Source organism: Carcharodon carcharias, chromosome 20 (genome assembly GCF_017639515.1).
Source record: "Carcharodon carcharias isolate sCarCar2 chromosome 20, sCarCar2.pri, whole genome shotgun sequence".
Classification (NCBI taxonomy): Eukaryota; Metazoa; Chordata; class Chondrichthyes; order Lamniformes; family Lamnidae; genus Carcharodon; species Carcharodon carcharias.
Window position 1 is genome coordinate 7,566,008 of NC_054486.1, and position 27,349 is coordinate 7,593,356.

At 40.5% G+C, this 27,349-nt stretch overlaps 1 protein-coding gene across 2 annotated transcripts in view; it reads right to left on the reverse strand.

The window, feature by feature from the left end:
- dph6 (diphthamine biosynthesis 6) overlaps positions 1–26,993 on the reverse strand; it is a 230,290-nt gene extending 203,297 nt beyond the window's left edge. For both annotated transcript variants that reach the window (XM_041215295.1, XM_041215296.1), the window contains exons 1-3: positions 26,770–26,993; positions 24,673–24,767; positions 17,346–17,530 (exon numbers count right to left, since the gene is read on the reverse strand). In XM_041215295.1, the coding sequence (XP_041071229.1) occupies positions 17,346–17,530; positions 24,673–24,767; positions 26,770–26,792 (303 nt within the window). In that variant the 5' untranslated portion in view covers positions 26,793–26,993. The remainder of the gene's footprint in view (positions 1–17,345; positions 17,531–24,672; positions 24,768–26,769) is intronic.
- Between the last annotated feature and the right edge of the window lie 356 nt (positions 26,994–27,349).

The window sequence follows — 27,349 nt, forward strand, 5'->3', positions numbered from 1 at the left end:
TGGACACAGTGAAAAAAATAGCACCAAGAAATCTCTTATATTGTACATAAATGCCGATGGCATGTCTACTTCTGGCAAACCACAATAATGTTATCTTTTTTCATCATCATTAAACAGGATTAAGCAGAGCATATTAAGCAGAAAAATACAGACATAATTTGACTGTAGTCACCATGCTGTGCAACTGTGACAGCACACACATTTCCCAGTGTAACTGGCTGTTAATTTTAGAGACAAATGTAACTTCTGGCACAGAACCTTACAACTTTTGGCAACTGCACTAAACTGAGAATGCAGTAATGCTGAAATCAGATCCTCGAAGGACTACCCTAATGTGGAAAATTTTCAGCATCGAAAATGTCACAGGATTAGCATGATGACTGCATTAATTAACAAAGTGCTCTATGTTTTATAGAACTATAAAGCAGCCAATGCCTCTTGTTCATCTCCAAGAAACATTATTAATACCAATAATCTGCACTCCTTTGCCCTGTGTTCCTAAAGTAAGCCTTACTTAAGAATACCTCGTGCGAAAGACCTTTCACTTGTTTGCATCCCACCTCCCACCCCAAAACCAATATATTTCGATGGCTACTTTCAAACTCAAGCTCCATTAACTGAACGTATGATTTGATTCTGTCGTTCTCAAATTACCCTGATGAAAGGGAGAGAAAAATCTTACATTTGCAAACAAGAGCTAACTAATATGAGTTATTAACACAAGTAAGGATTTAAAACAGACCATTGTTTCCTTTGTTGGCTCAGAGGCCTCACTGAAGCTGAAATTACTTCTAAATCCAAATTGGCTTTTCATAGTTAATGAGTTCAGAGAAAAACTCAGTTTACCACACTGACTTAAAGGTTACTGAAGCATCTGATAACCTCACATTATAGCAATTATTCAGAAATGAGCCATAGAGGGCACTAGTGTAACATCAACAAACCCGAGAGAAAAAAGATTCCACATACACAATACATAATAAACTGGCCTAGTAAAATGCAGAAATTCCTGCATGCAAATAAAATGCACAAGTAGTATTTAGAAATTTTAGTATGAAAATAGAGGTGCCCGGTGATGCCAATCTAAGAATTAGCCATTTTACAATTAATATTCTGCAATATTTCTCAATGTGGCTATTTTATCTGGTACCTGTTATTAATTTTCTTTTTAACATAAGCAAGACACTTTGACATCCCTTAAAATGATGTAATTTATAAATATTTAATTTAACTCCGAGACATGCATGTTCAAAAGTAATCTATTAAAAGTTACCACACTATGACTTCACTGTAAACAGAAATTTTTCTGTAGGTGATGTTGACTGCAGTATGCAGTCTGCCAAGTACTTTTTTGGAATGAAAATATGTAGGAAAAATATTCTCGATTTCCCAGAAGAAAATCCTTCAAATCACAGAGGATATTAGAGATAATGATGTTGACTTGGCATGTGAGTGCAAATTCTGTGCACGTATATTCTGTTTGCACATAAAAAGTAACATAAATATGTCAAACAGGAAATAATAGGTATCAGCATATATACAATAACTGGTAATTAGCCTTTGTCCAATGAGGGACCATAGGCATCGCTCTGTCAGGGGGAGACAAGTGATAAAATAGCTTGAGGGGCACCGCTCTGCATAAGGCAAGGCAAGGAGGCAGGCCTCCATGAACTACCACTAACATAAAATATCTGAGCCGCGGTTAGTGTATGAGTCTAAGTATTAAATATATCACAGTCCTCCTGCGGTGGATCCGAACTCCCAATACCGTAAGCATAAAATTGCTTCCTAACTGCTCTCCTTTCATCTGTGTGGGATATTGTGTGTGTTTAACACAGGGGTAGGCAACCAACGGCCCATGGGCTGGATCTGCCCCATTGCTCAATTTCATCTGGCCTGCAGCAGGGTTTCTAAAAATGTGGACCTATAATAGCACCTTCAAAATGGCATTTATCATCAGCAAAACTACTGTAATAAAATTTAACAATATAATGTTCAAACTCAGCCATCGCATTAAAACAGCGGGTGAGTTGAACCTTTCTACATTCTCTCTAAAGAAGCTAAATTAAGTTTATTTTTGTGTGTGTGACCTGCGACTGATCTTATCTGTGTGTGAACGGCCTGTGATAAGAAAGAAGCTCCCTGCCCCAGGTTTAACGGATATTTTAATACTACTGTATTCCGTTTAATTAGTTGAGACATACATAGTTAGGTTGTGAGGTGCGACTTGTAGATCTGCGGACAAATCAAAACAAAGTTGATTTATACAGTACAGGTTTCAAAATCCTGTAAACCTTTTACAACAATGCTCTTCACACTTCTGTGCTCAGTCCCCAGCCGGTAAATTGAATAACTCAACAACAGAAATAAAATATAGTGCTGTGGCCATGACTTTAGTTGGATCTTACTGAGCACATGTACAATGGAATCAAATAATTATGTAAGAAGCTGGAGAAACAAAAATGAACTACACAAAACGTTACTTCCTAAATACAGGTTTGGTGACATTTATGGGTAGATCTAAGCCTGCAACCTCCACCGCCTAGAAGGACATATATTAAGACCAAGCTTCAAATATGTACTAGCTACTAGGCAGGCTATTCCATTGTAATATCTAGTAAAATTAATCCTATAGTTCAAATCATGTTTTCATAATGAAAGGATTTTTAGGACAGGGTATTTCAGCTCAACAAACGTATCACATGTTTTCCACTTGCTAATCCAATTCTTTTTATTCTTTCACAGGACGTGGGCATCGCCAGCATTTATTGCCCATCCTTAATTGCCCTTGAGAAGGTGGTGGTGAGCTGCCTTCTTGAACTGCTGCAGTCCCTGTGGTGTAGGTACGGGAGGAAGTTCCAGAATTCTGACCCAGCGACAATGAAGGGAGGGCGATATATTTCCAAGTCAGGATGGTGAGTGGCTCAGACAGGACCTTGCAGGTAGTGGTGTTCCCATGCATCTGCTGCCCTTGTCCTAGATAACAGAAGTCACAGGTTTGGATCTAATCACCTTCTCACCATATCACTCAAATCTTATCTCTCAAGAAGAGCATCCAAATATCTCTTGAACCTATTTGCATCATCTGCTTCAAAGTTATTTCTTGGTAACATTTCAGAATTTATTGGTTGGAAAAGCTCTTTGCGCCTTTCCCTCTTACTCCCATCTTTCTATGTTGCATTTGCTTTACCCTCAGATGAGTATCCACTACCACACTAGTGTGACAACTTTCAATGCGCCACATCAGGCAGCCTTTATCTTCTTGAAGTAAAAATCCTGAATTAGACTTTAACAACATTAGTTTCTTACAGCCAGTAGGCAGCGGAATATTTCATCCCATTATTTTTGGTCAGAGATATAAGGCCTGGATTTTGCAGTAGTAATGACAGTCAAACTGTCAGCATTCGCGGTTATCATTCCTGATAATGACAGCAACTTCTGGCATTTGCACTTGCACAGTTAAACACGGAAAGCCAGAAGCTGCTTTTCAATGCTTTTCCATAGGGTGAATTGTTGAGGTTTCCCCAGACTGCAACTAATTAGAGATCTATGAACTGACAAGAATTTAATCGCACTGTAAGAAGCTTTGGAAAGTTGCACCTTCTTTAATAAGGTGTAATTCTTAACAGCATAAAAACTTCATTATTACTATTAAACAGGCTCCGTAGCACTGAATGAGCAGTTTTATATTTGTTGAATGTCAAAACTCTCCATTATAAAAAAAATACATATTTTCAATTTGTTTTAAAGTTTATGATATTTTATTTTCTACCTTAATCCCATGTGCTTGTCCCAATTATTTATTTCACTAGCTCTAAAATTTAAAATTAAAAGTAAAGCAATTCAGTAATTTTTACTTCATGGCTATTTGTCTAAGAACATTCCAATTGCTTTACCCCATTTGACATCACCATCACTGCTGGGTGCCTGAAGATCACCTTGACTTGGTGCCAGAAACAAACTGATAGTGGAAAAGGAGAAGCCCATGCCATAAAGATCATTTTGTGAGCAGCTTTCTGCAAGGTCAGAGCACCATTACTTCGTCACTGACCGCAAAATGCAGACACCCATAATAGCAACAGAGACGAGAGTTAGGGGACCCAGTTTAAGAATAAAAGATGGAGATGAGGAGAAATGTTTTCTCTCCAAGGGTCATTAGTCTGTGTAATTCTCTTCCCCAGGAAGCTATGGAGGCCAGGTCAATTTATTCAAGGCTGAATTTGATAGTTTTTTGATAAACAAGGGAGTCAAGGGTTGTGGAGGGCAGACAGGAAGGTGGAATTGAGACCACAAACAGATCAGCCATGATCTTATTGAACGGCAGTGCAGACTCAAAGAGCTGAATGGTCAACTCCTGCTCCTACGTCCTACGTCCCTCAAATATAGATTAGCATGCATTAAGGGTGAACATTTCTCATTATTCAAAGAATATTAGGAAACTAACAATTAAAGTTTTTGCTTATTATATATTTAAAAGTTGATTCTACTTCTCCATTATTCAACATAAATATATTGCAACACAGCTGTAATAAGTCAGCATGCTTGATCCTGTCATACAGACCTATTCCTTTCATGTCTTTCTCCAACTAACTTACCTCAACTTCTTTTCCAGTGTCTAGTTCTGTGTAAGCTTCCCATCTGAACCATTCTTTTAGTCCAATACCATTGGTAGCTTATGTGTCTTTCACATAACTACGTCTAAAATTGTCTTATAGACATAGCATTGACAAATTCCTGGTAAGAGCTTTACAACACGCATCAATTGATGATCAACTCCAGAATGTACTAACAGGAATTTTTGCTTATGGGTAGTTAAAGCAGATCTGAAGTAACAAATAATGGCTGCACACTTGGCTTAAAACCTGGGTGGTCTGAATGCAATTTCTGGCACTTTAAAATTATACCCATTAACACAAACACAAAGTGATCATAATGGTAGGCAGCATTTTAATTGGCCATTGATTTTAATGAGAGATGACTTCACATTCAAAGATCAATTGGAGATCAGCAATGCCCCCACTCAAATGATTTGTACAGGGACATACCATTACTTTTTATTCTGGATTCCTGCAATTGCTAAGGGCAAGGAGTTTTCACCAAAAGTGATCTTTCTTTTTAAAAAAAAGGCTACACCTACCACAGGCTATATAACACTGGCCACCTTAAACTCCCTCTTACAGATTTTAAATTTCTCGGTCAGCAGTCATTAAGTCCAAAAAAAAAGGATACTGCCAGGCATGGGCAGAAGGCACAGCCCCACATCCCCAAGTGCAGGCCAGCTGGAGAAACTAAAGATGTGTTGTTTCAACGCCAGCCTCCCTCCCCAGTCCTGTTTAAGCAGACAGCTAGAAATCTGGCTTGCTGAAAACAGGGCTCCAGCCTTGTCCAACTAAAAAGAAGCTGATTTGTTTTAAACAGTACCTAGCCAAATGCATTGATGAAAATGCCTGATTTGTTGAAGGACCTTTGATTATCTTATTAAGCCCAGACTGTTGGTAACTGAGGGGATGCCACCAGGTAAATTGGTTTTACCTGATGGCTATTATTACCATCAGGTAAAACACAAAGCAAACAGACTTAGCAGCCTATGGGAAATCGAGCCTATAACTACTTAATCAGTGCTTAAATTAAGGATCCAACAGCTCCAATTATGTGAATGAAACAATTAAATCAGATTACGCACTTGGTATTGGAAGGAGCACTATCTTTTACATGCAATATTAACAGAATTACTCAAAAGGCTTGCATCTGCTAAAATATTTTGCCTCACTTGTTCTATTTTCAACTTTCAAATGCAAGTACAACCTGCGCAATTGAAATAAATCCAAAAGGAAAGGTTCAGTTTATTTTGTGCTAAAAGATTAAAAGTAAAATTGTTTTTTTCTCTTTTTTTTCCCCCCTGAAGATTTGCCAGACATCTAGAAGAATAAGTAGTTAACAACTAGTAACTGAAATCCAAATGGGAACCGTTCAACACCCCATTAGTAAGTTTCTTTAAACAGGAAAAGAGCTGAAGGGAATAAGTAAAACTGGAAACTCATACTTCACATTCTGTGATCTCCCTGATAAAGGCAGGAAATGTGTGTTTATCAAACTGGCTGCGAGTGCACAGTTCACTTGGAGTCTGGTAAACAATGTATGTCTAACCATTCCATGACCACGTGAGATGCTCAGAGACCCAGACCCTCATATATTGCAGACAAGGTCATGGCAACAGTGCCCTGGAAATGCAAAATTAGGAAAACCTGGCAATCAGCAAGTTTAAACTGATGAGTACAGCCTCAAGGCTTTCTCACACCATCCTTAGCCAGCCAGCCTCCCTGTCTGACTGTTCACATCAATACTACTAAAGCCTAACGGGAGAAAATCTTGCACTGTGACTGTATCAACTCTTGAACACACAATATTGGATGGTTCTCATGCAAGGAGGAACAAAGAAATGGGTGATTAAATGCAGTTTTTAGTCTGATAGGAAATTGAATGTATTGGAAATTAAGTGTATTGGAAAAGCAACGGTGCTATTTCAAACAATTATTGTTGTGCATAGGAACTATAACCTCATTGTTAACTCTGTCACACATGCCCATTTTTACTTTTTCTTTCATGTTTGTCACTTCACAGCCTTTTGTGAGACTATTTTAAACTGAGAGACTGGATCTACAGCTGGGAACTTCCTCACAACCAATAATGGTGAACTGGTGATCAGAGAATGTGTTTCTAATGGACGTCGTTTTTAACACTTCGCTTTCCCTCTCTCTTTACATCTCCCCAACACACTCTTACTGTTCTACCTAACCAGTAGCTGACACTGAGTAGAAAATAGATGCTTAGACATTTCCAATGCTGTGAGTGGTTGAATTCAGTCAGGTTACAAAGTGGCTCCCAGTGGAAGATTCGCATTTGCCTGTATTAATACAAGTTAAATCGGAAATTCGCATTTGCCTGTATTAATACAAGTTAAATCGGAAATTCGCATTTGCCTGTATTAATACAAGTTAAATCGGAAATTCGCATTTGCCTGTATTAATACAAGTTAAATCGGAAATTCGCATTTGCCTGTATTAATACAAGTTAAATCGGAAATTCGCATTTGCCTGTATTAATACAAGTTAAGTCGGAAATTCGCATTTGCCTGTATTAATACAAGTTAAATCGGAAAGCCAACATGGATTATGCTCAAGTACCTCCATCCACCCATCTCAAACATTCAGGCCTGGGAATAGGCTCTGTCACCCGCTTAACAAAACAATAATATCGACTGTAGAGAAATCCCAACCAGGAATGGAAAGATAAACGTATACTCCCACTGCCAAAGAAGCCTCATCCAGGATTTAAACACAAGATTTAGGCTGAGACCTTAGTGAGGCTGAGACCTTAGTGCAGCATTCTCTCAGTGCTGCACTATCAGAGGTGCTGTCTTTCAGATAAGTTTTCATAAACTAAGGGCCCATCTGCCTACTTGGCTGAACATGAAAGATTTCAACAAGAGCAGCAAGTGTCCAGTGTCCTGACTAACATTGCTCCCTCAACCAAGACCATCAAATGCAGGTTCATTTCCTATAATTCTAGTAGGATTTTGCCATGCTCAAATTGATGGTAGCATTTCAAAAGTAATCTTTTTGATATACTTTGGGCTTTCTCGAGGATCTGATGCAGTGCTATGTAAAATTGTGTTCTTTCTTTCTGCTTACATAAAGGTGTATATTTGAAAACAGTGCCATAAATAAAGTATACAATCATAATGGTAGAATGCTTTATAGCTTCTGAACTCCCATATTCATCTGTCAGAATTAAAGTCTCCTCTGCCAACATGGATGAAAGGATCCAATATGGAATCAGCTTAATCAGAACTAAATTTCTTGGGGGTATCAATCTTAATCCTGCCTGCCAACCATGACTGGTGTGGAAAATAGAAAAAAAAAACACTGGTGCTATAAATCCTTGCGAGGTTTAAGCATAATGTTGGGGAAAGGTTTACCAGCACTGGATACTTATAACAGAAGTAACTCATTCCCAGCAGCAATCTTCTTGGCCTCAGTGAGTACAAAGATATACACAAAACAAAGTCAGCGATGTGGAATCTTCTTGAAGCATTACATTGTATATCCTGCCACTGCATCGGAACAGGAAATTTGTACCACTAACGTCATCATTGTGCACCTGCAGCAGGAAATTGGCACCCACTCTGTGGGTGCATGCGTGGTGCTGTTAATGTCATCACTGTGTGCCAACTATACACTGAATGCTCACCACCCACTTGTTCACCCTGCTCACCACCCATCCTGTGCCACCCCCCTCCCCCCCAACCGCTTCACCACACTGACCACCTCATCCGGTTTTCCGCTTCGCTTGCCGCTGCAACGCTGGCCACTTTGCTCAGGGTGCAGGGCAGTAAGCAAAGGGGCGAGGCTCAAGGGTTGAAGGCAGGTCAGCGAGCAGAGCAGCGAGAGGGTCGACAAGAGGGGCAGCGAGTGAGAGGTGAAAGAAGCGACGAAGGGCACAGCGAACGAAGTTGCGACCGGGGCAGCAAGTAAAGTGACGGCCGGAGCAATGACAGGGGCGGCACTGAGCGAAACAGCAAGGGGTTGGGAGTGGGGCAATAATCGGCAGGCATCCAAAATGGTGTTCTTTGATACAGACAGCTACCTGCCGTGTCACTGGCAGTGCTATCATAGGCACTGTGACTGCGGTGAATGCCGCAGTGGCAGCGAACGCAGCCAAAGCAATAATACCCTAACAATTATGGCATAATTTACAGCTGATAACAAGAGGTAAAGCATTAACACTGCTAGTGTCAAGCTTGTGCTTGTGGTTACAGATCAAAGTATAAAACACACTTCCCACTACCATATTATAGTAACACATGCAATGTTGAGAATAGATCAAAATAAATAACTGCATTTGCAAATTATTCAGAATACAATCACTTCTAACATAAGAGTGATCTTAAAGTTGCCAAAACAAAACCCTGCATTGCCTAGGCTGCATACTATCTGTACTCTCCAATCTAGTTCAAGGGCATTTGTGGTCAGTCTTTGTGCTGCATTCTTAACTTTGGATCAGGTGCATTGCGAGTTAAGACTTATTATATTCTGTGCTAGAGCTATGTATTAATGTCTGCCTCTATGCTTTCATCATTAACATTACTGAAATTTTCACTCCAATACCTCATTAGTTTATGGGACATTTAACTAACTACTTACAAACATGGCCACATCTAACTAAATACCAGAAGCAGATAACATGGTCTTGAAACAAGTTTTGTGGAACTTCTTTACTCAAAGTCTATAGTATAATTATGTACAAAAAAAAGGCTTTAACTCTTTTCTATTATAATGCATTATAATTCTTCTCCCAACAGGAAAGGTTAAGGGAAAGGCCTTGAAAATTTGGATGGGAGAGGAGTCAAGCATTAAGTGCATTCCCTCTTTACGCCTTGCTGCAAGGAGATTTAGTGCTGAGTCAGTCATATAGGCCAAAAAAGACTTGAATGCTGATTTGTGTCGAGTTTGTCAATTTCAGCCCAGGCTGCACAGGAATTACAATTAGTCTTAAGTATCCTGGACTAAGCAGGAGGTTTAAAACATCAAGCAGGGTCCTCACCTGATGACAACAGAAATAAACACAATTTTCAGCTGCAATCTGATCACAATCCAGCTGATACCCTGGCACAAAGAAGTATGCGTGTGTGTGTGTGTGTGTGAGAGAGAGAGAGTATGTGAGTGTGAGAGAGAGTGTGTGGGCATGTGAGAGAGAGAATGTGAGTGTGAGAGAGTGCATGTGAGAGTGTGTATGAGTGTGAATGTGTGTGTGTGAGAGAGAGAATGTGTGAGTGTGAGAGAGAGAGAGTGTGCGTGTGAGAGAGTGTGAGACAGAGAGTATGTTGTGAGAGAGAGTATGTGTGTGGGTGTGTGTGTGAGAGAGAGAGAGAGAAAGTGTGTGTATGTGAGTGAGAGAGGATGTGTGTGAGAGAGAAAGAGAGATTGTAAGAGTGTGTAAGTGTGTGTGAGAGAGAGCGAGCATGTGTGTGTGAGAGAGAGAACGTGCGTGTGTGTGGTGTATGAGCGAGAGTGTGTGTTAGAGCGTGTGTGAGAGAGTGTGTGAGAGTGAGAGTGTGTGTGTGAGAGAGAGTGTGTGTGTGAGAGAGAGAGTGTGTGTGTGAGAGTGAGTGTGTGTGTGAGAGTGAGTGTGTGTGTGTGAGAGTGAGAGTGTGTGTGAGACAGTGAGTGTGTGTGTGAGGCAGTGAGTGCGTGTGTGTGAGACAGTGAGTGCATGTGTGAGACAGTGAGTGCGTGTGTGTGAGGCAGTGAGTGTGTGTGTGTGAGACTGAGAGTGCGTGTGTGTGAGACTGAGAGTGCGTGTGTGTGAGACAGTGAGTGTGTGTGTGTGAGACAGTGAGTGTCTGTGTTTGGTAGTGAGAGTGTGTGTGCACATGTGTGTGCGAGAGAGAGTGTGTTTTTGCTGTCATCAGGTGCGGATAGGGTGAGACTCAGCTGGGATTCCCTCAATGGTTGAATAGGGAGTTGATGTTCGTTACCAACATACTAATAACACACATTTGCACAAGGTGCAAGAGGAATACCAGTAAAACCGGAATCAGATGCCATCATCAGGTACCAGTTTGAGAAGAGGGTAAATAAAAAACACAGCTACAAAACCTGCTATAGTCAAATGGTGAAATGTCATAGCACGTGAGACAGAATGGCCTCTTCAACTTTTAACACAGAAAAATCTTTTTGACTCCGTTTTGGAGAGAAATTACAATGTGTGCAAATGAAGTTTCAATAAATTTCCTGGCTACATAGCAGAACTTCTAAAGCAACTGTTGCTAACTAGATACATAACTGCCTGATAAATGATTAATTAAAAAATTAAAGGATCAAGCTATTTCCTGGCCTGAATAGCTGCAAATTTACAACACTAATTAACCTTTCCCCAGTTGGCTGTAATTATACGGAAAACCTGAACACATTAATAATTCTTCTGTCTTTTCAATTTAAAAAAGAATTTTAAATATTTTGATGATTAATTATTTGCCTAATTTTAAGACACACAGCACAGTAAGTGTAAAAGGCAAGCATGCTTCAGAAGATAGGCACTTGTGTTATGCAAAGAATTCACAAACAACAACCTTCCATCAATATCCGTTGCCATAATTCATAAGCAAAATAAAACTGCTACGCAGTTTCTACTAATATATCTGTACTGTACCTGGAGTGAAATCAATAGCAATGTTTTATTATTTTCACAAACCAGATGAGGTAATGATAACCAAGGAAAGGGGAAAGAGAGAACCTAAACCTGCCTATATGTGGGCTGCACAACAGAGGTACCCCAATTTATTTTTATTTGTTCATAGGATGTGGGCATCGCTGACTAGGCTAGCATTTATTGCCCATCCCTAACTCACCTTGTTCAGGGGGCATTTAAGAGTCAACCACATTGCTGTAGGTCTGGAGTTACATGTAAGGCAGCAGATTTCCTTCCCTAAAAGGTTATCAGTGAACCAGGTGGGTTTTTACGATAATCAGCAATGGTCTCATGGTCATCATCAGACTTTTAATGCATTTTAATTGAATTCAAATTTCACCATCTGCCATGATGGGATTTGAACCTGGGTCCCCAGAGCATTACCCTGGGTCTCTGGAACACTAGTCCAGTGACAATGCCACTATGCCACTGCCTCCCCAAAATGGTTGAGCAGTACTTTTAAAGGATATTAGCAAGAATAACACAAAAACTTTCAGAAATTATTATTAATTCCATTAGTTGTCAAAATAGTTACAAGCACCTTTTACCCTATGCTCTTTATTATCCAGTGGTCTTTATAACCTGATGCCTTTGCTCACAATAAAAAATGGTAACCAAATTTATAGAAATCTGGCAATCATTCAAGTGAATTTTAAATTATTAAAAAACAATTTTACAGCAGTTAATGTGAGACAATTCCATTAGAAAGTCATCCCTATTAAGCAAGCACTATGGGATTAGTAAATATTCTCATCAAGCGGTGTCTTTTTGCTGCCATGTTCTGTATTTCTCTAAATGATGCCTTCATTTCAGATTTTTGAAACATTCATATATAGTCCCAAAGGCCTACCTACACTTTAACCAACATATCCTTACTGTTTTTAAACTGTGTTTAAGGTATTCTGAATACGGTGAATAAATTTAGCTTCTTCAATACCATAAATGCAGGATAAATGCTTGCTTAATCCAAGCAAACAGTTTTAGTGCATTACACTATCTCCTGTACCCTAAAATTACTGATCAAAATGGAGCACGTAAAATACATAAAATTATTTTCAAAATAAAATGCTCCCCATCTCTTCAAAGTACTGAACATTTTTAACTGAAGGCAGAAGTAACTGCATTTCTAGGGTATTCTTAATGTAGACATTTCTCCTAAACAATCTTACTTTTAATGACACTTTCTTGTATATGATCATTTTCATTGCTTCTACAGGCAGCAAGGACTGATGCACATATGTATACAAGAAGCAAGACACTGATGTTTATATAATGATGAGCTGTTTCAAAACTTTATAAAAATGGTGAAACCATTAAGATAACATATTCCTGGTGGAAAATGAACACTTTGCCATCCGGGTGCTTAGTGTTGCCATCAAGCACAGGTTGTATCTACAACAAATAAGTTGCATACACCATCTAAACTATTCCTAACAATATGCCTGCACTCTTCCCCAATCAAGCCACTGTGAATATTCTATTTCTTGTACCATTCGGCCCATACAGCTGACAACTCAGGGCAGCTCGAGCTGTCAATGTATTTTTACCATAACTGGTCTCTGCTGACTTACCCCCAGCAAAGGGTAGGTTTTGGTCAAGCTGGCAAAATGTGACTTGTAACTAATTACAAATGCACGAAATACACACATGTGGAGTTGCTTCATGTCCCATTCACACAACTTCTGACCAAGTGTGTTTATATGAATCTTGCATAATTGCAGTTTCCTTATTGCTGCTCTATTCATTGCACAATATTACCTGGTCAGCTTTGACATCAATGGCAACAACTCAATTACATATTACAAGTGCCTTAACTAGGGCTATATTCACTGGTTATTTATCTCATTGCTGGCTGTGGCAGCTCAGCTTCCATGTTTTCCTACATAATAATGGTGATGACACTTCAAAAACAATTAATTCATTGACTGTGAAATATCTTGGGGCATACAACGGATCAGAAAGGCAAGTTCCTTCTTTTCTGGCATTTCATTGATAGCTTTGTGCTGCAGGATCTATCTTTGGCCCCCTCCTATTTCTCATCTGCATGCTGCCCCTCAGTGACAACAGCCGAAAAGACATTAGATTTCACGTGTACATTGACGACACCCAGATCTACCTCATCACAACCTCTCTCAGCTCCTCCACTGTCTCTAAATTGTCAGACTGCTTATCCGACATCAAATACTGGATGAGCAGAAATTTCCTCCAATTAAATATTGGGAAGACTTCTGTTCCCATCATAAACTCTGCTCCCTCTCCACCAATTCCATCTCTCTCACTGGCAACTATTTGAGACTGAACTGTAATCTTGGTATCATACTTGACCCTGAGATGAGATTTCAACCATACATCTATGCTAAGCCTGCTTATTTTTACCTCCATAATATCGCCCATCTGCACCCCTGCTGACACTCTTAAATTAATACCTTTGTTATCTCCTGACTTGGCTATTCTAATATACTCCTGACTACCCTCCCACTTTCGACCCTCTGTCAACTTAAGCTCATCCAAACCTCTGTGACCCATGTCCTAACTCACACCAAATGCCATTCACCCATCCCCCCCCCCCGCCGTCCTCGCTGACCAACACTGGATCTTGGTTAAACAATTCCTTAGTTTTAAAGTTCTCAATCTTGTTTTCAAATCCCTCCATGGCCTCACCCTTCCCTATCTCTGTAATCTCTTCCAGCCTCACAATCCTCCAAGATATCCACGCTCCTCTAACCCTGGCTTTTTGAGTATCCCCGATGTTAATCGCTCCACCAATGGAGGCCGTACATTTAGCTGCCTAGACCCTCAGCTCTGGATTTCCATTCCTAAAACTCTCTATCTCACTTTCTCCTCTAAGGCACTCCTTAAACCCTACCTCTAACCAAGCCTTCGGTTATCAGCCTTAATATCTCTTCACTATTTTGTTTTATTATCCTCTGTGAATCACCTTCAGACATTATATTACATTAAAGGATTTATATTTTACATGCTTTATTATTGTTACACAGTTCACAATTTCTCAGAATTAATTTCAGACATCTCGATTTGGTTCAGTCATGTAATATTACAGTCATCTTACAGTAAAATCTTTTTCCAATCAACCTGGAGTGGACAAGTTTTCTGTTGCATTTATATTAAAGCTAATTCATACACATTATAGTGGTCCATTAATTTAAGTAATCACCATTGCACTTCACACAGCAGCTACAGAATATTATTTGAAGATGGTGAGACTTAAATTATTTCACAAATCAAAATCGCTGAGGGTCTGATTGTGGTCCACAGAGTGTTGTAGCGTGGGTTCAAACCTACATTCTCCACGTGTCGACTTTCTGATCTGAGCCAGACTTTCAGTAGATGCACTGACAGCTAAGCTGGTTTCCTAATGCACATTGAGAAAAGTTAGGGCTGAGTCAACTTAGCCTAAAAATAGGCAATTCAAAGAACTGCTTCCAGGCCAACACTAGCAAAGTCCAGGAGAAGTCTCCTACCTGGAGAAATGGTGTGTTCAGTCATAATTTGCCCAGTCAGCCACATACTGCTCAGATGTCAAAGATGAAAATTAACCCCTAGTGAATGTTACAACCTCTGCTGATAAGATGAAAAACAGACCTCTGCTTTCATACACAAACGAGGAGGAGAAAATCGAGAAGGAAAGAGGCTCTTAACATGTAGCATCCAACAATTCTTCACATTTTCATAGTGGCTTTAACATGGTAAAACATCTCAAGGAACACAATCAGCTAAAAACTGACACCTAGCCAAAGAAAGAGACTTCAGATGAGCAACAACTTGATCAAAGAGGAAGATTTTAATAGTCGTAAAGGAGGAGAGGGGAATGGAGAGAACTTCGGATCTAAGGGTCAAAGAGCTGAAGGTGCAGTTGCCAATAGTGGGATAAAGGGAGTGGGGGATGCACAAGAGGCCAGTATTGGAGGAACATCGTCCTCGAATGGATGCAGGAGGTTACAGATAGGATTTGAACTTTTGAATGAGAATTTTAAAACTTAGGCGTTACTAGATTGATGATAACCAGTTACTCTACATTAACAGAAGAAGCCTGGATCATCTCTAGGGCCTATTACTTAGCCAGAATAGACTAATAAAGGACATGGGTAATTAAGACTTTAGGATGGAGGTCCAAAGAAAAATGATTTTTAAATTTAAATGGATAATTTTACAGATAATAGAATGACCAAAGTTAACAACAAAAATGCTACATGTTTGGAAAAGGGAATAAGTGATTATTGCTCCTAAAGTAAGCTTCTTCTGTTAGGTCTAGGGCAAAGCAAGTGGGATAGAGCTTTTATCCAAACAACCTCTCAAACAAAAGCACAATTGAAATTCCTCTTTCAATATAAAAAAAGTGAGCAAGCTTGTAATTAACAACCGTTAACAGAACCATCCAGCTTGGAAACATACAATTTCATTAGCAAACTATGAATCAGAGAGGCAAACTAGCATTCTCCCTTTTATTGTTAACTGGGAATATGTCATTAAAGGATATTTGCAGCTTTTCAGTATGACTATTTAGTAAAATTTGATGCTGATTTAATTAAATACATCAAACACCCCAGACATTAGGGATAGGGAATAAATGGTTAATGACAATTAAGATCCTGAACTAATGAAGTATCTGCAATGAATCTCAATCCAACTTCTTGTGGACTTGAAAGCAATTAGTTAGTCTGCACAAGTGAAGATAAAGTGCTTCACAGGGGGAAAAAGTAATTATGAAGACTTGGTGCACAGCAATGCTGTGTGATTTTTCATGCTCAAAGTAGAATCATTTTTATTTAAAATGTGACAATTGTTATGCAGTGTTGTGAATCAACTAATAAGGGTCGACCTCAGGCATATACATACCTCTTCTAATCATGGGATGCCCATTCACAAATCACCTCCTTTTCACCTTTACTATAAAGAATTTCTGATTCAAGCATAAAATCATCCGAAGGAGAATCACGTTGGAATCGGAATCTTAGCCCTTTTTCTCTCCCCACAGATGCTGCCAGACCTGCTGGGTAGTGCCAGCATTTTCTGTTTTTGTTTCAGATTTCCAGTATCCGCGGTATTTTACTTTTATAAAATCATCCACAACAGTTGAGTTTTTTTGTTATGTTAAGAAGCCCTTGATACTATATTGTTGGGTGAACATAATGGTTTGGGTTTTAAGATATTGTGCAAATTGGGTGTGAAGTGCCCTTCATAAGTAGTGTGAAACCAACTCTATAAAGTAACCTTGTACCATTTTGGCTACACATCCACACAATATAATTTAAATTAATTGCACAGCTAAACTTAAAATATTGATCATCTTGCAAATCTTTTAAACTTCACTTGTAATACAGATCCACCCGTCCATTGCCTTTCTGCTAACATTAAAACGTAGATTGTTACCGAGCAACACTCTGCAGACACATGTGCAGAGAGCAATGAGGCTGCTGGTAGTGTGGGATTTGGTCTGTCAGCCACAAGTTACCCTAACCTGGTCTCTGAATGTAACAACACCCTAAATATAATCAACCCATTGACAATGTCACCAAGGCAAAGCAGCACTTATTTTGTTTAACAGTGTTGTGAAAAGTATATGAAATTATTTTAAGTCATTCGGACCCGAATCGTTAACTTGTTTCTCTCACCACAGATGCTGCCAGACCGGCTGAGTTTTTCCAGCATTTCCTGTTTTTGTTTCGGATTTCCAGCATCCACAGTATTTTGCTTTTATGAAATTATTTTATGTTTACTTTGAATTGCTGAGTCAATTATTAAATGAAGTGCAGCATAAAGATTTTTGACTCCTTTGGTCTGCAAATCATGCAAATGTAGGTTCATTGGGAAGTTACACATTTGTTAAGGTTGAACAAATGAAAGCGTACTACGAAATACAACATGGACCAAACCAGCATGTACTGTCCTTCAGTAGCAAACTCCAATGTGGGCACTCTGACTTATGCATTCCAAAGTCAAACCGTAGGTTGTAAAACATGTATATTTGCACAATATTATTTTGATTTGATTTCGTATGAGAAAGAGCTACAATAGTAAAGTTCATTAATATTTTAAAAATAACTCAAGACTGTTCAAAACATTCTCATCAGTACCTTAATCAGCTTCAGAAGACGGTAGAGGTCTTCCACTTCATCGCCTTCACATTTGGTGTAGTCTCTTCCAATTGCTAGACTGCTACCTTGGATAGTGTGACGGTAGAGTGGCAGGCCAATGGCTTCTGAATACAGATCTATAGCCTCGTGTCCCACTGTCTGATACATGTAACTGTCAAGCTCATCTGCAAGAATAAACAGTAAGTCAATAAGACAGTGGCTTGAGGAGAACCAAGACAGTGAACCTTGTTGACATCTGTACTCACTTACTTCTAAATAAAAACAGAATATTTTGATATGTCAAGGCAAATGTTTTGCTTAACAATTATGAATGAAGCAATATTTAAAGATAACAAAATAACTTATTCTATAAAATACAGCACTTGGATTTCATCCGGTTCACAGTTTTGGAAGCAATGTGCTTGTCTTGGGTCTCTGAGACTTGGACCATCCCTTTGGGGATCTGAATTGGCCTGTCCCTTTAAATTCATTTAGCCTTATACCAAGGATCCAAACTGTGTCGAGGCTTCTTAAGCTGTTACCTTGTCAAGTCCTTGTTTGTTATTCTACAGTTAGTTTTCCTACACTGCTAAAAAAAAAGCTCTATTTTGAATTTTTTATTTGTTCTTGGGGTGTGAGCCACTTTGGCAAGGCAGTACTTACTGCCTAACTTTGGTGCTCTGACGATCTTAAAAGTGAACAAGGCAATTGAACTCACACATAGGCCAGGTCAGGTAAGGAAGTAGTGGGCTGGCTGAGTTTCACAGCAATCTTTTAAGGCTAGTCCAAAAATGTCAGAACTTGCCATGGTGGAATTTCAACTCATGATTCCTGTGTTCCCAATTCACTAGGCCATCATTCTCACCTAATTTCTGGCCATGAGACTTTTTTTACAATGTTACTCTATTTTTTGTTATGTCCATGAAATTAAAAATAAAAGTTAAAAACTTTTTGAAAACTAGCTTCACAAAAGTTTTCTCTCAGTATTTCTTCACTTTTGCCTTAAATATATGTAACTCGCTCATGGTGATGTTTTAGGACAATAAATACAACATTGGAGTACAGTTCAAAACATTATAAACTGCAGAAAAGGCCCAGTTTTAGAGTTTCAGGTGCTTTAATATACTTTGCATATAATTATAGAATTATTTATACTGCAAATTCATAATCTGTGATTAGATCAGGAGCACACTAAGCAGAGGGTATGCAAGTTTCCACAGGGTGAAATGGGTGCAAATAAATCATAGTGAAAAATTCCTGGCATCTCTGAAGCAATTCCTAGAAGCCTATTACAAAGCAGAGACCTCTTGTCTAAGAACTGACTGTGACATGGAGTGAACCTAAATGAAGGATGAAAAATACCTAAATGACGATGGTAAACAATATTGATAACAAGTATAAAAAATGTTTTTATGGGCCATAGCTTCACCAAAGAGTCAAACATCACACCTGTCAGAAATGCAAGACACTAAGCATGCTGCTATGTGGTAGAAGAGGTCTGGATTACCTTTGATAGGTATGAAAGAAGGCTGAACTCTTCCAAACACTGTCACAGCCATACTCCTTTCACCAAAGTACTTGATGAAGCAAAGTTGCCAAGTCTAATAACTTTTGTCAAACAGAGAACCCCCCCAAGTGGCTTTATCACCTATATCAGATAGAAGACGATAAAACTGCAATGGATCTCCTGAATGGAGAACTTGCAGATGGTTAAAGGGCAGGCTCAGGTTCAAAGGTATTTGTAAAAGAGACCGGAACATTTTCAACATTAATGCCACAAGCTGGGAAGATGTAGCTAACAGCAAGCCACACTGAAGGACTGTGCTCCATTGGGGAACCCAAAGGCTGGAGAGAGACTGCTGGAAAAGAGGAAAGAGGAGAGCTGAAAGCTGCTCTAGCTTCATGTTCTGGTTCTGTAATTTATTCCTGCACCATCTGTGACAAGGTTATTGTTCGAGAACTGGACTCTTCAGCTAGTCATGATGTTACTGCAAAGCAAACTAACTAGGCTGTTTTGGCACTTACATTATCATCTTCTGAGACAGGCAGCTGCCAGTCATGCCAGATAGATATATAGATTGTACATATTGCTAACAATGTGGCTGCTGCAGTAATGAAACTGACCTTGGTGTTGCAGCTTTGAGAAAAGGATTATTACTGTCAAGCTCTACATACCCTGATTCAGCAAGATGTGTCACCAAACATGAGAGGGTTCCTAATGACTGGTATAACATTCCTGCTCATGGCCAATATGTATTTTAGGAAGGAATAGCTAGCTGACCTTAAAGTAGCTAAATGACGTTAAAATTACTCATGTCAGTTAAAAGAAGGAAATACAAGAGTTAAAAAGAGAAATGGAGAGAAGGAGAAAGCTAGAGAAAAAGGGATAAAGACAGCTACAGTGAGACACCAACCAACAAGCATTAGAGAATGACACAAATGATAGGGAAAGGATAGCAGCATGTTTAGGAATAATTTTAGCAACAGAAAGGAATGAAAATATCTTATTAAAAAAGAAAAAATAATTAGACTGTGAAATTGAAGCAGTAGCACTAAACTGTACAGGAAGTTGTTAAAACTTCTAATGCCCTCCATGTTATGGAATGGACTTTGGAAGCTCTTTCAGGCAAGGATAGGAAGAGAATACTTCCACTCTTAGCACCCACTGTAAACATCGAACATTCCAGTGCAGATAAAGCACAAGCAAATAAAGCAGAGCATAGCTGTCTGTGTTCTTCATTAGCAATGTGTTTGAGACCTAACCTTAGAAAGGTGTCTGAACTGTGTTATTATGAAACTTTCAGTTCATGGGCCAACAATCCTGATAGACTCTAGGAGTGAGATTGGCAATGTTGTGTCTGTGACCTTTTATGTTACCAGTCATTGGCTCTGTTGGTAAAACACATCTTTGAGTCAAAAGGTTGTAAGTTCAAATCCCACTCCAAGATTTGAGTACAAAAACTCGCAAGCTTTCCCATTCAGTACTCAGGGAATAGTTCCAGAGGTACCCCCATCTGTGTGTGGATTTTATAGATCGCGTTTTTAAAATTCATTTTACAGGGCGTCACCGGCTAGGCCAGCATTTATTGCCCATCCCTAATTGCCCTTGAGAGGGTGTTGGTGAGCTGCCTTCTGGAGCCGCTGCAGTCCAAGTGGTGTCGGTACACCCACAGTGCTGTTAGGAAGGGAGTTCCAAGATTTTGGCTTGGCAACAGTGAAGGAACAATGATATATTCAAGTCAGGGTGGTGTGTGGTTTGGAGGGAAACTTCCAGGCGGTGATGTTCCCATGTATCGGCTGGCCTTGTCCTTCTAGATGGTAGTGGTCGTGGGTTTGGGAGAACAGCCCCTAACCAACACCACCCAAAACAGATTAACTGCTCATTCATTACGTTGCTGGTGGTGGCCTTCCCTCAAAGTAGCTGTCAAATTTTTCTACATAGGTCATTACACTTCAAAAATAATTAATTCATGTGCATTGCGACATGATGAGGTGTTGCATAAATACACATCTTTCTTTACTGTTTGCCACTGTCAACTGATTCAAGTCTACTGAAGCTAATTTAATCCAGAACCTCATGACCAGCAGAAAGAGACTTCTATCACATCTGAACTGAGGCAAGAGGATAGATAGCAGGTTAATCCTGTGTACCACCTATTTAATTTCCTTATGTTTTTAATGCTTACTTTTTTCTTAAACAGCGTTTGCTCTGGTCATTACAGGTGAGCTTTCAGATGAAAGGTCCTTTCTGTTTTTGTCTTCTGTTTTCGCTTATTTCCATTGAAATGGCAAGATACAGAAATATCTTCAGAGCTGGCTCGGGCAGGTCACTGGTCTCTTGAGTGTTTTGAAGTGAAATGATTATCAGTAATTTTAAGTATTAATATGGGGTACTTTCCTGCTAATCTATTTGGCTTAGTCAAGATCAGCAACTTCCGCCTGAAAGCTCATCTGTAATGACCAGAGCAAACACTATTTAAGAAAAAAATAAACATAAGATTTCCAAGCCAGGAATAGACTTGACTTCGAGAGGAACCCGGAGGTGATGGTGTTCCCATGCATCTGCTGCCTATCTTTCTCTTTGTAGACATCACAGGTTCACAAATGCTGTTAAAAAGGCTTTGGTGACATCTTTGCAGAGACATTCTATAGACAATATATACTGTAGTCATGGTGCACGGGAGAGGGAATGGATGTTTAATGAATGGGTTTTCAATCAAACAAATTACTCTCTCCTTTGGAATTACTAAAATGGCCTTCAAAGTCACAAATGAGTTTCTATGTGACTGTGATCATGGTAAACTATTTCTCCTCATCCTTCTTTGTTTATCTGCAGACTTCAACACAGCTCACCACAACATTCCCCTCCATTCTCCTCTTCTTCCAATTATGTGGAACTGCCTTTGGCTGGTACCATTCTTATCCATCGAATCATAGCTGGAGAATCACCGGCATTGACTTTTCTCCCCGCTCCAACAATGTGACATCTGGTGTGCCCCAGGGATCTATCTTCTATTTCTTATCTACATGCTGCCCCTCAGAGCTATTAACTGAAAACACATCAGGTTTCACATCTACACTGACAGCATTAGCTGTGTCTTACCACCATCTTTTTTGATCGCTCCATGGTCCCTGGTTTGTCACACTGCATGTCTGATATCCAGTACTAAATGAGCAGAAATTTCCACAAACTAAATATTGGGAAGAATGAAGCCAGTATCTTTGGTGTCTGCCACAAATTCATTCCCTGACTTTTCCTCTTCCTAGCAACTGGTTGAACCTGAGCCAGGCCATTTGCAATGTTACTAATCTATTTGACCTCACGATGAGTTACAGACCACAAATCTGCTCCATCGCTAGGAAGGCCTCCCTTCCACCTCTGTAAACTCGCAGGGAAGCGGGACTGACCAGATTGCCCAGTGGGGAGCTGGCGTTTTGACTTGATGGGCTGAATGGCCTCCTTCAATGGAGTACATGATACTGTGACTCCTATCCTGCCTTAGTTCATCCGGTGAAACCCTCACTCGTGACTTTATTACAGCCAGACTTGACTATTCCAATGTTCTTCCAGACAGCCTTCCCACCTTCCAACCTACATAAACAACCTGCACAAACAAACTCCGTTGCCCATACCTCGCCTCGCACCAAGCCTCGTTCACCCTTCACCCATGCTTGCTCATCTACAGTCTGCTGGAACTCTCTGCCTCAGAAGGTGGTGGAGGCAGGGTCATTAAATATTTTTAAGGCAGAGGTAGACAGATTCTTGTTAGGCAATGGAATCAAAGGATATCAGGGCGAGACGGGAATGTGGAATTTGAAACACAAACAGATCAGCCATGATATTATTAAATGGCGGAGCAGGCTCAAGGGGCTGAACGGCCTACTTCTGATCCTATTTCGTACGTTTGTATGTACACTGACCCCAGTGTGACAATGCGACCATTTTAAAATTCTCATCCTTGTTTCCAAATCCTCCATGACCCACCTCTTTATATCTCTGTAACCTCCTCCAGTGCTACAAGCCTGCAGGTTTCTGTGTTCCTCCATTTCCTTTAACTGCTCCATCATTGGTGACCATGCTTTCACCTGCCTTGAATCAAAGCTCTAGAGTTCACTCCCTAAACCTCTCTGCCTCTCTCTCCTCCTTTAAGATGCTTCTTGAAACCTACCTCTATGGCTAAACTTTTGATCATCAGTCCTGATATCTCTTGGTGCCAAGACTTTTTCTTGTTAAGCACTTTAGAACCTTTTGCCTCATTATGGGCACTATACACAAGCAAGTGGTTGTTGTTTAGTGGTGACGAGCTTCTTCAGTTTGTTGCAGCAGCTGCACTCATCCAGGTAAGTGTATGGTGTTCCATCACATTCTTGACTTGTGCCTTGTAGGTGGTGATGAAGCTTTTGGGTAATCAGTTCATGTGTTATTCACCATAGAACATCAAGCTTCTGACCTGCTGTAATAGCCTTGTCATTTATGTGGCTGATCTAGTTGGGTTTTGCTCAATGGAGGCCCCTAGGGTTTTGATAATGGGGGATTTGGCAACTGTAATTCTATTGATTGTCAAAGGGATGTGGTTAGGCTCTCTCTTACTGGACACAGTTATTGCCCAGTACCTGTGTGCACCAATGTCATTTGCTACTTACCAGTCCAAGCCTGGATGCTGTCCAAGTTTTGCCATATGTGAACATGGATTGACTTATTCTGAGAAATTTATGACCTGATGATGGAGGGAAGGTCAGTGATGAAGCTAGCTGGGCTTACAATACTGTCCTGAGAAAACTCCTGGGAGATATCCTGGGGCTAAGATGATTCAACTCCAACAACCACAAGAATCTTACTTTGTGCTAGGTATGAATCCAGCCGGTGAAGCGTGCTCCCTTGATCTGCACTGACTTCAATTTTGCTAGGACTCCTTGGTGACACACTCAATAAAATGCTGGCTTGATGTCAAGGGTACTCACTTTCACCTCAACTCTGGAATTCAGTTTGTATCTATGTTTGGACCAAGGTTTCGATGAAGCCAAGTGGTCCTGGCAGAATCCAAAATAAGCAGCAATGAGGTTATTGTTGAGGAAGTGCTGTTTGATACATTGATCACTCCTCCTATAACTTTACTTGTGACTAAAAGTAGTCTGACAGAACAGTAATTGGCCATGCTAGATTTGTGCTGCTTTTTGTGGATAAGACTGACTGGAACAATTTTACATATTGTTAAGTGCCAGGACCATAGCTGCAGTGGAATAGTTTGGCTAGACACACAGCTAGTTCTGGAGAACAGGTCTTCAGCGTTGTTGTCAGATGAAATGTTGCCGGGGGCCCATTGCCTTTACTGCGTGCAGTTCATTCGGCCTCTTCTTGAACGTTGTGTGGAGTAAATTGAATTGTTTGGACTGAGATGTCGGAAAATTGGGAAGGGGTGCTCAAATTTGGGTTGGCAGTAATGAAGTGTGGAAGTAGCCTGGAAGGATCCGAAAGTCTGGGTGATCAGTGCGGCGTTGGCAGAAAGTGAGTTCCAGGCTGTGGCAGTGCTGGGGAGCATCGTCTTGGGATGTCTGAACATCAGGGCTGGATAATTCTCCTTCAAGTGCAGCAACTGTCCTTGTGAGCAATGCACACCACCTGCACTGTCTACATATTTTAGCTCCATCCATAAAGGAAATTATAACAGGCCTGGCAATGGATTAGTGCTTCTCCCGGTCTGTTTACTTGGCGAACAGCACATATGAAGTTGTGTCGTATATATCTACCTCCTTTTACAGGCTGGAAAAGGGCAAGCAACGTTGAAAAAAGGCTGAATACCCACCTCAATTAATGGAAAAGGCTTACCTTTGTGATTAGCGGGCCTTAAGTTAGCTAATGCCACAACTTCATGGCCTGCTGTCACACACTGCATCATATTGTAACAGCTGTCCTTTCCACCACTGCAAAAAAAATTTAAATCAATTATTTTCATGACACTAAGAAAAGCCCGTAAGCCACTCTATTACCATCATCACTACACATTCAAATTTAAAGTATTTCAGCTCATTTGCAGAAATGTTCAGGACGTCAGCTCAGTTCCTTGTTAAATTTTAATAAGCAGATACAAATGTCGGTAGCAACAACTTAAATTTATACATCGCCTTTAAACAATTGAGAAAGTTTCAAGGTGCTTTAGAGAAGTGTAACGTGAATGACAAAAATCAACGCCAAACCAAAGAAGTAGACATTAGGAGGAGTGATTAAAAGAGATGAGTTTGAAATAGATTCTTAAGGGAGGTCCAGAAGTCTGGACAGCAAAATCATTAGCCAATGGGGCGAAGTAATGTGTGGGTTACATAAAAGGACAGAGTTGGAGGAACAAAAGGTTCTCAGGGGATTGTAGGGCTGGAGAAGGCCAGGGAAATAGGAAGGGGCAAGTTCATTGGAGGATTTGAGCATCAGGATGAGTTTTAAATTTGAACAGGAGGGGGGACTGAGAGCCAGCACTGGTCAGCAAGCACAGGGGTGATTGGTGAGTAGAACGTTTGGTACAGCATCAGCATAGCAAGGCCATGCTTATGGAGGATGGAGCTTAGAAGGGCAGGCACAGGAGGATTGGAATTGTCATCTGAAGATTCTAAAGGCACGGATGAAGAGTTCAGAACGGATTGATTGAGGAAGGTTTCAGGAGCAGATGGGCTGAAGCATAGGCAGAGATGATGTTACATAGTACTCATCTAAGGGTCAAAAAGGGTTACAAACAATTTAGTTCAACCTGAGACAGTTGTTGGAAAAGGGGATGGAATTAGTGCCAAGGGAACAGAGTTTGTGGCATGGGGCAATGACTTCCCGATGTTTGACTGGGAGAAATTGAAACTCATTGACAATTAGATGTATGCAGTCTGACAACTGAGTCTCCAGAGGGTTGGAGAGAGTTGAGTGCTTTCGGCAATCGGGAGCTGATCCTGTGTCTACTGATGTCACTCAGGGACAGCATGTCGATGAGGAAGAAGAGGGTGGAACAAGAACAGATCCTTGGAGGGCTCGAGGTAGCGGTACAGGTCTGGGAAGGGAACCCATTGCTAGATATTCTGGCTGTGGTTGGACAAGTGTGGAACCAAAAGAGGGTATTCCACTGAGATGGGCAGGAAGGAGTTGGAAGATGACGTTATGGTCAATTACATGAAAAACACCAACAGGTTAAGATGGACAGGAAGGAATAATCCACTACAGAGGATGTCATTTTTAACTTTAACTAGTGACCATTTCAGTACTGTGTCAGGGGAAGCCTTTTTAGAGATTCAAACATGAAGGTGTGGGAAAGGTGTTCAGGGACTGGGGAAGAAATAACACCCGGAAGAGGAACCTGGGAAATGGAATGGTAGTTTGCAAGGACTGAGGGTGGGTTTGATCGACAGATGTGATTGCAACAGTTCTGAAAGGGGGTAGACAGTGCCTGAGGAGAGGGAACTGATTACAATAATCAGTCCACATGAAGGCTCTGAGGGGAAGTTGAATGAACAGCACTTCCATGGGAAAGGGATCAAAGGAGCAAGACAGAGCTCTCATGAACAAGACGAGCTTCAAGAGGCCATGAAGGAAGATGGGAGAGAATTTTTTTTTAAATGCTGGTTTGGGTTTAGAGAAGGGGCAGGAATGCAGAACAAATGGTCTCAACCTTCTGAGCAAAAAGTCCATAAGCTCCTCACATTTGGAGAAAGTGGATGGACAGTGGAGAGGCATAGTAAAGGTAAGGAGTAGTTATGGAGTCTTATCTTTGCATTCCAGGATGATCTCCTGGAGTGAGTGGTTGAACAGTTGAGCCCAATAGTGCTTGATGCAATTCAGCCAGCCAGATCTGGCAATGGTTAAAGCAGGTAGTTTTCTGATGTACCAAACAGTTAATTTCACACAGGAGAGATGTTGCAAAGAGCCAGTTCTGTTGTGGACATGTTAATTTACCTGATTAAAGCAACTACTTTCATTTTGTGCAGAGGAAGTGAATCGTGCAGGGTTAAGGTCACTGATGGGGTTCCAGCACTGCTGGACTGCTTGATGCAGTGGTCTCTCACACTCTGTCCCTGGCTGTCTGAGTCCCAGTCCCTCAGTCTAGCCCAGTCTCCCTCACTCTCTACCCCCAGTCTCTCTCTCCCTCCCTTTCCCTATCTTCTCTTTTGCTATCTCTATTCCACTCTCTATCTCTCTCTCTATCCCTCTCTCTCTATCCCTCTCTCTCTCTCTATCCCTCTCTCTCTCTCTCCCTCTCTCTCTCTCTCCCTCTCTCTCTCTCTCTCCCTCTCTCTCTCTCTCCCTCTCTCCCTCTCTCTATCCCTCTCTCTCTCTATCCCTCTCTCTCTCTATCCCTCTCTCTCTCTCTCTATCCCTCTCTCTCTCTCTCTATCCCTCTCTCTCTCTATCCCTCTCTCTCTCTATCCCTCTCTCTCTCTATCCCTCTCTCTATCCCTCTCTCTCTCTCTCTATCCCTCTCTCTCTCTATCCCTATCTCTCTCTCTCTATCCCTCTCTCTCTCTCTCTATCCCTC